Genomic DNA, 12,861 nt, shown 5'->3' on the forward strand with positions numbered 1-12,861 from the left:
CACACTGGTACGCTTGTACCCTAGTCTCCTCCAGTTCGTAGCGTAGCCTGTAGAAGGTCTGCTTGGAAAGGCGACAGTGGTGGTGCAAATAATCTTCCGCCGTCTATTCGAACGCGTATCGCACTTCTGCCGTCGTCGACAACAAACGAGCAACGCCAAGCAAACGACTGGAGTAAGTGACAGTCTCCCATGGAACCAACGCACGCCCGCTCGGCGCCCGCGTCTCTACGCAGTGCGACTTTACAAGTTCTAGTAAGTACGAGCAGGGCGTGGCATTTCTGGAGGCGCCAGACGTTTGTGCGCATGGGCGAGATATAGCGGCTTAGAGGGAGGAAGTGTGGGAGATTTTATTCCTTCAATATCTGAGTGCCTCGGCACTATGCAGGAGAAGCTTCGTTGCTCGTGTTGTATTCGTCTGTCGCTAGGCGTGCCGGCATTGCGGAGTGGCGTAGAGTTTGTTTACGCTCGGACGCTCGCTGCCACTGTAGTGAAACAGGTGATGCAGTGGGCGCTGTCGCCCCATTTGGTGACAGCTGGGTCAGACAGATCCTTTCGAGCCTGCGGCAATCGTGCTGAATCAGTCATGCCGGATTATACCTTTCTCGCGCTCTACGGCAAGCTACCTTCAAACTAACGTCACTGATTTTCCCGAAGGAGCAGTAGGGACCTTATTAGAGGCCCGGCCGCATATAGTAAAGATCTAGAAGGCGTAGCGCCTTAGCAACCATGGTTGAAAGCGACTGGCTGAAAGGTCGCCGGAGCCGCTCGACACCCTTGCAGCCACTGTGAGAGTACGCCGCTCCAACCTAACGCATTTTACGCTAAACTAATGTAGGCGATACTCAAAGGCAATTATCCTCATGGCGTCAGCAATGTGAGAAAACGCCGCGCCACTCTAACACCCTTTTAACTTCACCTAATCTTACCTAACGTGGGCGAGCGCAAAGCCAGTAAACCTCACGGCGTGACGTCAAGGCGTCGCCTGCGGCGTTTCAGCCAATCGCGTTCGACCACGGTTGCTAAGGCACTGTCCGTTTATATCACTCAAAGAGGACCACTCAAGATGTTCCTGAAATGTCACGGACAGCAGCATACGAAAAGCCTGCCATGAGCGCAGATACTACTCCAGTAGAGCAGGCCCGGCCTCTACTACGGCTCCTACTGTATCCCCGAGAAAATCAGTGATATTTTTAAGGTAGAGAGCCGTAAGGCGCGAGAAAGGTTTATTGCAGTATGACTGACTCATCACTAGAGCCACAGGCGCGAGAAAGTCTGTCCGACATACCTTTAGCTTAGGTGCGAGAAAGGTTTATTCCAGTATAACTGACTCATCCCTAGAGCAACAGGCGCGAGAAAGTCTGTCCGACATACCTTTAGCTTCTGACAGGGGCGTACGTCCGACGTACCCTTGGACACAGCGATGGCCAAATGGGGTGGTCCGTTCCCTCTGTTTCACCTGCTTCACCGCGCCGTCAGCCAGCGTCAGAGAGTAAACTCTATCCCGCTCCGCAATATCGGCATGCCTAGGCGCAAACGCATACAATATGAAAATAGAAACCTCTCCTCCCTACTTCCTAGGCAAAGTCAGACATTCAAGGAGCAAAAGCCCCCAAATTTTCTCTCTCGCACCCGCTCTTACTCCACCTGCGCTCAAACCTCAGGCGCCTCGGGAAAAGCCACGCGCCGCTGTAGCTGCTCGCTGTTGCAAAGGCGCCTCCGGAGTAGCGCGGCCGGCGCATGCGACCAGGGCCGCAAGCCAACAGCCAAGCCGCAGCAACTGAACCCAAAACGAACTACCTCTTCGCCGGTACCGCTCCTAGCCAACTTCGGGTTCGTTTTGAAAATGGTTGGCAGATGCGTGACGTGCTCATAATTTACTCTGCCACCCCACAGGCTCTGACAACCGGTGACGTATACGCACTTCTGACCAATGGCATGATGCAAACTGAACCATTCGCCTTCCGAACCGTTATAAGAGTCCGCCCCTGATTAAGCTTTAAAGTTCAGATATATGTTTCAGTGCGCGACCACCTCGGGTTGCCTGCCGCAAAAGCCAAAGTGTAGATAATACTGCTCGACACAGATTGAGCTTGACAGCCGAACCACAGAACACTAAGCTTACAAGTAGACGCTCCCACGGAGCTTAAAGGACACAGAACAATATTCTTGTCCTCATCTGGCCACTGGTGTCAGCGTGAACAGTGCATGCATACGCAGCAGTGGTAATGTTGCATTCACGAAAGTCATGGTGGGACCCGGGCCACCTTGCGGCTTTACTTCCGGTTTCAGTTTCCGGTTGCACTGACGCGTGTTGTATGAGGAAGCACTTTCACGCATATCCAATTTTAATCTTTCTTTGGGACGAACACTTTATCATGATGGGACTCTTTAGTACGCAAAATTTTTATTTGATAAGCACATATTCCTGTATCACATTTCTGTATATTGTAGCTGTGGTTAACGCACTTAGGAAGTTTCAGCTGTGCGAGAACTACTCTGGAATAAATAAAACTTATATCTTTTGTAAGCAACATATGCTGTTAAGAAATCTATTAAGCAGACAGCCTAATTAATGTAAATGCCAGAAGTATCGGCGAAGATATGTTTTCAAACATTCATTTACATGATTTGTCTTTATACAGGAACAATACGAGGTTACTTGTCCTTTGTATGACCGTTTATACATTTATTCACAAGACTCTGAGCGTACGAAACAGGAAATAATTGTTGTTTCGTTTCATGCAGCATTTGGAGCACATATAACTCTGCAAAAGCAAGGCATGATGTCGTGTGTAATTTATGACTGATGACACGTAACAGCCACGGGAAACACAGGCCGCATTTGGCAGCAGCCGCAAGTGAATTACTATAATGCAATATAACACTCAGCAGGTATCGGCGCGCATTCCATCTGACATCAGTGCTTTCTGCATGTCGACTCCTGTGTTGCTATGGGATCACTTACGATCTTGCCTTGCGATTGCTCTATTGAGAATAATTTGTACCATTCCTTGCACTTTAAAACCATAAATTTTTTTTCAATAAATACACGTTCAAAAAGACATAAGCGTATGGAAACAGCGTGTTAAAGCTAAGCACAAATTATTTAAAATGCCGCATCGGTGGTGATACTGAAGCAATACATACGGTACACTGCAGCCTGGGCGAAGTGAAACTGAAGCTTCAAACGAGCAACGTTTTAATGATCTTCCCTGCATATGTTCTGGGTATTTGAGTCGCTTCTACAATGCGCTCATAATTTTCGGTTAGTATGCGTTTTCAGAAAGCACTGAAACCGGGAGCAAACATCGCATGCCGCACTTCTCATTCAAACGATGATGAACAACGCGGGCATGAAGCCCCACCAGGCAAGAACGCAGCCACAATTGGCTCGACTATGGACACGGATTGTTTCAGCTTGCAATCGCAAAGATACAAAAGCAAACTCTTGGTTATTTTTATTACACCCTTGATTAAATATTGCGCGAACGAAAATTTGTGAGGCTGGCATCCGCAGTAGAGCACATTTTAATACAAAAGTTGTGGTTCCTATGAAGCGTAGTTTACGACTGCGGTGCCATCACTTGAAAGGACAAGAAACTCACCGCTGTGTGGGGCCTGCTCGAACAGGTGACGCTCATGGGGACGAATGGTAGAGCGCTGGGGTGCTGCCTTCCAGCGACGACACGGATCGTCACAGCAGTGAGAATTCTGATCGCAGTAGAGGAAGCGGATGCAGTGATGTGAAATCTTGCACAGCAGAAACAGATCCTGTCGCACCCGGTGTTAGGTGGACCCAGGTGTGTTCGCGTAGATCTGACAGGAATCACACCACACTTTGACAGCAGGATCAATCATAGGGAAACAATTTTAGTGCCTGGACGGATCAGATATATGTTTCAGTGCGTGGCCACCCAAGACTGTTGCTGCTGCCAAGGTGTAGCGGACGGTGCTGGACAGAGGTCGGAAATGAGTTGGACAGGTAGCGCTGGTGTCGGCATCTGATAAAACCACAAATGAGGCAGTGCAGCAAGATCTCGCTGAGGCTTCGTTTGAAGTCACTCTTGAAGTAAATTTTGAACAAATACTCAGGCACATAGGTGAAAATATATGGGCGGTTAGAGTGCGTAGCATGGATGCAGAATGGTGGGAATGAGTCAAGTGTATGCCATTCATTTACAAAGTAATTGAAAATGTACACAGACTACCAGGAGTCATAAAAATGACAGAAACAGCTACAATAGATTGGATGCAAAGGATAGAAACAAAGAAGGTCATGGGGACGTACAAGAAAGACGTGAAAAAAATTAGGGATAGCAATCTTTACTATAAGACACCCGTCTGTGCCTTGCTATTTGAGGCCCAAGCTGGTTGTCCACTGACAAAAAAAATACCGGAGAAACTATTCGCAGCACGAATAGCCATGTGCGTGGTGCAGCTAAAAGCGAGAGAAAACTCTGCGATCCTCATGGAATACAAAAGTATTCAGCCAGTGAGATCCGTAGAAAACGTCCACCCTCCAGAAGCACTGGTATTTAAAGCGTATAGAAGGATTACCTGGCCAGCAGTTATGATGAGCAAGACACGCTTAGAATATGGGCGGAACAAAGAAAGAGGGAAGAGATACATAGGGCCGGCCACGTTACAGGCGCAGGTAACTATAGAAAGTGGATATACTGGTTTTAAGGAGATATGAACAGAATGTTAGGCATATAAATATCCATATCTTACCTGATTAGTGCAAGCAGCCTAAGTGACCCATTGCGCGCTCTAATCCCTTCCCAGTCTCGAAGGGAATGCCGATAAATAATAAAAATCAGCGTGAGCGAGGGCTCACCGGGCGGCTGTCCTGCAGCGATGGCATGGGTTGTGAGATTGGAGCATGCAGTAGAAGAAGCGAAAGCAGCCATGTGATTTCTTGTAGAGCAGGGTTCTGTCGCACCGACTATCGGGAAGGCGTAGCTGAAGTGAAGAATTTGACCAGCACTTTTGTATGGTTGGAACGGAACTTATTTTTGGGATGCAAAGTATGTTAGAGTCATCTTTGCCTGCTTGGAATTCATGTTCCTTTGGCAATTATATGAATATTTCAATTCGGGAAGTAATAGCAACTATAATTTTATTAGACAGACGAACGGCACCTGGTTTCGATGCTTTTGAAGTGTCCATAGTGAAAAATAATATAAACATCTTGGCACCAAGTTTCGTGACATTGCATTTTACACGGTCACATACCAGGAAGTATTTAATGTCGCAAGACATGACGCCTATTTATAAAAGTGGGGACCCAAATGATTTAAGTTATTATCGAGTCATATTGGTATTGAATTGCATACGCATAATTTTTGAGAAACTACTGGCTAGTAGAATAGGAAATTACTACATAAATATAACATCCTGTCCCCGCCTCAACACGGCTTTCAGAAGTTTCGATCGGCAACTACGGCTATTATGCCTTTAACTGATGTGATCAATGAAGCCTTGAACAACAACAAAATACCAATAAGAGCATTTTTAGATATGAGAAAGGCATTTGATACTATCGACTGCCACATTTTAATGATGAAATGGGAAAGACTTCGATTTCGAGGCATTTTCTTAGGCTTTTTAAAGAGCTATCTCGATAGGCGTAAACAATCTGTGGTCATCGATGAGCCCACCTCAAGTCTCTCTGACAATACTATGATCCCCTATGTTTTCCTTGGTGTCTTTGTTGGCTTCTCATGACATGACATTACTATGGGCGTACCACAAGAATCGGTACTTGGGCAAATATTATTTGCAGTATCCAGGATGTCCCCGCTAACTTGGACCAAGATTTTGAAAAGGCGTATGCGCCCTTCAGAACAGAAATCGCGTGGATGTTGTTAACGTTTATCTAAACGCACCTACCATTTTTTGCTCGTATTTTTTTAGTAATCATCATCAGCCTGGTTACGCCCACTGCAGGGCAAAGGCCTCTCCCATACTTCTCCAACTACCCCGGTCATGTTATAATTGTGGCCATGTTGTCCCTGCAAACTTCTTAATCTCATCCGCCCACCTAACTTTCTGCCGCCATCTGCTACGCTTCCCTTCCCTTGGAATCCATTCTGTAACTCTTAATGACCATCGGTTATCTTCCCTCCTCATTAGGTGTCCTGCCCATGCACATTTCTTTTTGATTTCAACTAAGATATCATTAACTCGCGCTTGTTCCCTCACCCAATCTGCTGTTTTCTTATCTCTTAACGTTACACCTACCATTCTTCTTTCCATAGCTCGTTGCGTCGTCCTCCATTTAGGTAGAACCCTTTTCGTAAGTCTCCAGGTTTCTGCCCCGTACGTGAGTACTGGTAAGACACAGCTGTTTTAAACTTTTCTCTTGAGGGATAATGGCAACCTGCTGTTCATGATCTGAGAATGCCTGCCAAACGCACCCCAGCCCATTCTTATTCTTCTGATTATTTCAGTCACATTATCCGGATCCGCAGTCACTACCTGTCCAAAGTAGATGTATTCCCTTACCAATTCCAGTGCCTCACTACCTATCGTAAACTGTTGTTCTCTTCCGAGGTTGTTAAGCATTACTTTAGTTTGATACTATCCCTTAGTAACTAGCCGGGATAAATTATTTATTTTTCAATATAGCTTGAAACGTTCAGGCGTCAATAGGAAAGTTGTGGAGCTCCGCAAATATTGCTCAACCCAAGCAATTCCAACGAGATAAACTTAGAGTGGCCGTTTTTATTGGGGAAAAACCAAAGCCCGCGGAGTTTAAAAAATAATACGCGACAGCGCGCTCTGTGCGCCCGAATGCGCCATGGTTACAGCGCTCTCATGAGCGATTTGTAAAAATATCGCTCGCCTCGCGCCTTTCGTGCTGCCCACGCCAGAGCTTCGCGTTGTGCTTGGTTCCGAGATAAACGCCAGTGGGTTCAGGCGGCAGTTGAAATACAGCGCGGCTTCCGTTTCTGCGGCGATAATTGCACTCTCACGCTAGCCGAATGCATGCTGAGGAAAAATGAAAAGCTCATGAGTTGGAATTTGGGAGCAAGACCCCAACAAGCAAACACGAACTATAACAAGCTTGATAACGTTGTGTGAATTAAGCTGGTTGTCACAAAAGTAAGAATTGTAAACTGACACAGGTGTTTCACAGAGATGGCTCTTTTCATGGATAACTTTGTATAGATGTATTCGCTGTAATGTCTGTCTAAAAAATGTGTTCAAACAAGTAGCCCTCTGCCATAATTCAGTGTTGACACCTTTTCAGCATGTCCGATGTAGCTTTTTTGATGATGCGAAACGGTATCTCGCTGCCGGGCTCAGCAACCTCTGCCTTTCGCGCTTCTGGTGTAGTTGTAGGTTTACAGTGTACTCCGTCTTTCACATGTCCCCACAAGAAGAACTCAAGATGTACCACTGGTCCATGCCGCCCGAATCACTGGTTTTTGAAGGCTCCGTCAAGTCAGAATCGGGCAAGACTGATGCTGTGAGCTGGTGTGCCGTCATGCTGATACCAAGCTCACTTTAAAAATGCAAGAGGAAGATCACAGCTAAAATCTTCGACTGGGCCTTCCAAGATGTCGTTCATGTACCGCTGAGCAGTGAGCATGTGGTGAAAAAATATGGGGCCAATTATTCTTCCGTCAAAGATACCGCACCACACACTGAATTATCATTGGTTCTAGTGTATGGTCTGCGGCACCCAATGCGGGTTCGTACCGCACCAGTAATGCGCCTTATGGATGTTGACTTGACAATTTCTGGAGAAGTTTGCTTATCTGTCCAGAGCACTTTGTCAAAAAATCCAGTATTTCGTCACTCTTCACAAGGATACAATTTGAGAAATCAAGCCGCCATTGAAAGTCTCTTTCTTACAGCTTTTGATGTAGTTGGAGGTGACACGAATGCATTTCAGCCTTCCTAAGAACTCTTGAGACTGATGACTGAAATGCCGGCCTCACCATTTATATCACGCACTCTGGAATGAGGGTTTACAGTCATGAAAGCCAAAATGTTACCTTCAGTCCCTTCACTGATAGTCCGCTTTCTGTGCCACGTCTTCTCTAAGCTACCTGTTTGTTTAAGCGTCAAGTAATCCCCGTAATTGTTTTCGCGCTAGGTCTTCCCCCACATTACCAATTTCGGTATACTTTGGCAGCTTTCCTCTTGTCGCCCCGTGCCGCTCCCAAAGTTAAGACCATGCTCGCCCTCTGCTCGCTTGAGTACGGCATGCTTTGGGCACTGCAAACAAATTCTTCGAAACTGTTGCACGGCACGACAGTAATAGACAGTCGAGCTCACATGCATCTAGCCGCTGGCACAGCTTGGAAGTGAAGTGGCATTGTAACAAATGATGTTCTTTCTCGCACAGGTTCCAGATGTATGATGCATGTTTTGTGTGTATTTTTTCTATTCCACATCGACTTGAACGCTGGAAAAAAAATTGGAGGACGCTTAAGCTTCGCCTTCAAGAGTGGAACGCGACAGCGTTCCCGTCGACCCGCCAAGGGGTGTAAGACGCGCTACGGCGCAGCGACTACGCGCCCCGCATCGGACGCGGTGAGCGTCGAGCAACGCAGCGTTCGGCGCGACAACGAAATGTGCGCCTGAGCAAGCGACGCACGCCTGAGCCTAAGAAACAGCTCGTTTCTAAGGCAACACCGCGTTCACTAGAGGCGCTTTTGTACCGCTTTGAAGCATCGAACTCGTGGCTCAGTGGGGGAGTCGACTTCCGGCCACCGAGCGTGACGGACGTGTGCTTCATGGGCTCTCAAGGAGCGGCTTTAGCGACCCAGCCGGGTCGCGGTATCAGGAGCACTGAAATGCTTGCCCAGGATTATGAAATGGTTGTCCCGCATCTGCCATCAGGTTCGAGTGTTTTGAACACAGTATTTTTGCATGGTGATGTCACCGCCAGGCCATATCGCGTCGAGCATTTTCGCGACGCTTTAGCGCGTCTGTCATTGCTGCCGGATGTGGTTGCCCTTGGGGCATATCAGATGAACCACCTGTGGGCCGTTACTTTCAACAGCGAAGGAGCGAAGGCAAAGATTCTGCAGGCCGAAGCTTTCAATGTGAAAGACCACCGCTGCGTGGTTATTGACCCGACCAACCGAGGCGTCAGGCTGAAGCTGTTTTGGCTGCTCCACGGTGTGCAAGACGACGACGTGTGCGTGGCATTAGCAGCGTTCGGAAAAGTGACCGAAATAACCCGCGATAAATGGAAGGTTAAAGGCTGTGTCGACAAGGCTTCAACAACACGGTCGGTTACACTGAAACTGAAGGTGGGTGTTACCATCGAGGACTTGCCCCATCAGTTGCGCGTTGGTGAGGACGTTGCTCTCGTCCATGTTCCTGGTAGGGCTCCGCTCTGCCTTCGGTGCCGTGGAAAAGGACATATACGCCGTGAGTGTCGGGTGCCACGCTGCGGGCTATGCCGGCGTTTCGGCCACGATGAGAGCCAGTGCGTGCGCAGCTACGCTAATGTTGCGGGCCAGACACGAAGTGATGAAGCGGCCGAACACATCATGGATGAAGCAGACGCGGTCGAAGCAACCCGCGGAAGTGGGGGAGATGATGCTATCAAGGAGTCAACATCCAAGGAAACCGCACCCGCACCCCTTGCCAGCCAAGCCGGTAAGGACCAAACCCAGCCGGCCGTCGCATCAAAGCCAGCGTTCCTTCCGGAAAAAGCGGATAGCGTGACTGCTGTAAGCCTGGTTACGACTGGGCAGCAGGGCGACAAACAGGAAGACGCCGATACCGAGATGCCCGCAGCGTCAAGTGTACCAGTGAAGCGGGCTCACGAGGATTCGGATAATCAGGAACCGAGATTGGTCGGTGAACGCGGCGAGGAGCCTCCGCCGAAGGCACCTTCAACGCGCCGTGGACCTTTCAAGCCCAAACCGAAATTGCCACCGGAACGCAGTACTGCGTCTGCTCTCCCTCCGCCTTAGCGGAGGCTTCTTTTGCCACAACGGTTGAAGCCCGGTCTTTGATCGGGTCAGTACTAAGCTCAAATGCCTTAATGGATGTGGATTCACCCTGTTTGATGTGTGAGTAGACTGATCGGCGTCACCATTTTGCTTAGATGGCTACCAACCTCACGTCCAGCCTACGTGTTGCTACGCTTAATGTAAGGGGCCTGTCGGCGCGTAGAAGGCAACTGCAACTGAGCCGCCTTCTGCTAGAAAATGAAATAGATTTGCTCGCGGTTCAGGAAACTAAAATTGAAGACGAGGAACAAACAGACAGAATGGTAGCGGTCTATCGTAGCAGATACAGCGTTTGCGTATGTCATGCTGTTGGAAGAGCGGGTGGTTGCGTTATTTTTTTAAGAAATGGTATTGGGGCTGTCGATACTGTGTTCTCGTGTGAAAGTGGGCGTCTAGTAATGTGTGATTTTAAATCGAATGGAGTGGCTTGGAGAGCTGTGTGTGTATACGCTCCGAATGCAATTGCTGAAAGGGAGAGTTTCTTCCGACAGGTGAAGCCTGTCCTGCTTACTGAAAGGCGGGTGATCTTGCTTGGTGATTTCAATTGCGTCTGTAGACCAGAGGATAGGACAACAAACCGTTCCTTTCGAGATCGGAGCGCCGAGTTACTTTCCGAAATTGTAGGTGAGCACGACCTTGAAGATGTAGGCTTGATATCGACGCATGAAGGCCAGGCAATGTACACTCACTTTCAGGCAGGCAGTCATGCTAGATTGGACCGTATATATGTTCCTGTCGAATGTTCGCTGTTATGTTCTGACTACCAGACGATCTATGTCTCTTTTAGTGATCACTGCCTAGTCATGGTTACAATCGGTACGAAGAGAATAGCTGTGAAATTTAATTGGGACTTGTGGAAGTTTAATGATAAATTACTGGAAGATGAAGAGTACGTGACTAAAGTCAAGGATTATATAGCGAACATGCTGCGAAGTAACTCCGGAAGTTTTATGCAAGTATGGGAGCAGTTCAAATGTGATATTAAAATAGCCGCTATTAATAGATCATGTGTGCTCCGGCGAAAAGAAAAACAACGTGTTAAAGAGCTGCAGAGTGCCCTAGATTTTATGCTAAGTACGGAGTGCTACGAGCCGGGATTGTTCACAAAAGAAATTAAAGAGACTAAAACTAAGCTCGAGGCAATAGACGAAGAAATGTACCGTGGCGCAGTGATAAGGGCGCGTAACGAGAATCTGTGGTCCGGAGAGACGCCTACCAAACGCGCGCTCAGTGATGAAAAAAGGCACGCTTTGTCGAAAGAGATAACTGAAATATGCTATCAAAACGAAATCACAAATCGAAGAGAAATAATCAAGGAGGCATTCGTCGAACATTACACAGATATTTTCAGCCTTAATACTCCGGACACTGACTACTTCAGAACAGAATTCCTATCGCTGATGCCGAGATTAGAGGATGACCTTGTGCACGCTCTAGAAGCCATTATTACGGCTGAGGAAATTGAATCGGCGATTCTGGAGCTTAGTTCAAACAAGTCGCCTGGGCCAGACGGTCTCGGTGCATCTCTATATAAAGCCTTTAGAACAGAAATGGCAGTCGCACTTGAAAGGCTGATTAGCGAATTCTATGAAATGAAAGCAAGTCCTCCATCCTTCCGAGAGTCCCACGTAGTACTAATTCCTAAAACGAATGATCCGATTAAGTTACAGTCTGTTGAATCATACCGTCCCATCAGTCTAACAAACGTGGACTATAAGATATTCATGAAGATTTTAGCTCGACGCCTTCAAAGTGTTATTAAGTCACTTGTAGGGCCACATCAGACATGCGGCATAAAAGGCAGGTCAATCTTTACCAATGTTCACAGAGCTAGAACTGTCCTTGAATGCTGTGACGGAATGTATGGGCACGTGGCCATGTTGCAATTAGATCTACACAAGGCGTTCGATAAAGTCGTACACGAAGTTCTGTTCTTGATCCTAGACCATATCAATGTTGGAACTGTTATTACAGAAGGTGTTAAAATGATGTACAATGGTTGTATAGCGAAGCTGATAATTAATAGGCAGTTAAGTGATGGTATTCCTGTGCTGTCGTCTGTGAGACAAGGCTGTCCTTTATCCCCCCTGCTTTTCGCTCTCTACCTCGAGCCCTTTTGTTTGCGGCTGCTGAAGAGCCCAAACATTCGGGGTTACACTTTTCATAAAACTGAAGTTCGAGTTTTAGCATATGCTGATGATGTAGCAGTGTTTTGTACGGACTATGACAGTGTTAAAGCAGTTGTACAAGAGGCTGTAGAATTTTGTACTGCAAGTGGAAGTGCTATTAACTGGAAGAAGTGTCTTGGTTTTTGGCATGGGAATTGGCAATACAAGCCTGAGACTTTTTGTAACATGCAATGGACGGTAACTCCAGGCACCTACTTAGGTGTCCCCCTCGAACATTATCGAGATAGCAAAGAATATTGGGACAATGAAGTAGTGCGAATGAAAACCCACACCGGCAAATGGGGAGGGCATAAATTTTCAATGTTTGCAAGAGCCACAGTGTGTAACTTGTTTTTAGTAGCGAAAATCTTTTATGTGATGCAAGCGTTGTGTCTGACGAGGATGTCTGTGCAAAAGCTACATAGAGTATTTGCGATGTTCATTTGGGCCTCAACATGGGAACGTACAAGCCGTAGTAATCTGTTCCATAGAGTGTTGAATGGGGGGCTGGGGTTGTCACATTTGTTCCTCAAACAGATTGTAAGCAGGTTTATTTTTTTGCGTGATCAAAAGGATGCTTTTCTGAGAACAATGATTCAAGCTAGACTGCGTGATTCATTGCCTGATTATGTAGTGTCGTCCATGTATGCGGGGCCAATGCCTTTGAGTGCTTTTTTGCGTGAAGTGGTCGCGTCTTTTCGAATACTAAA

The 12,861-nt window shown here is 47.2% G+C and overlaps 1 protein-coding gene across 1 annotated transcript; it reads left to right on the forward strand.

Annotated features, from left to right (window-relative positions):
* Positions 1-8,429: 8,429 nt before the first annotated feature.
* Positions 8,430-11,414, forward strand: LOC126538344 (uncharacterized). Its single transcript, XM_072286309.1, has one exon. The coding sequence runs from the start codon at positions 8,751-8,753 to the stop codon at positions 9,942-9,944; it is 1,194 nt and encodes a 397-aa protein (XP_072142410.1). The 5' UTR covers positions 8,430-8,750; the 3' UTR covers positions 9,945-11,414.
* The last annotated feature ends 1,447 nt before the right edge of the window (positions 11,415-12,861 follow it).

The sequence above is a fragment of the Dermacentor andersoni genome, chromosome 2 (assembly GCF_023375885.2).
Source record: "Dermacentor andersoni chromosome 2, qqDerAnde1_hic_scaffold, whole genome shotgun sequence".
Taxonomy (NCBI): Eukaryota; Metazoa; Arthropoda; class Arachnida; order Ixodida; family Ixodidae; genus Dermacentor; species Dermacentor andersoni.

What these genes read in the sequence shown, in the direction of transcription:
- LOC126538344 (XM_072286309.1), top strand. Translation starts at nt 8,751, where the DNA reads ATGGGCTCTCAAGGAGCGGCTTTAGCGACCCAGCCGGGTCGCGGTATC.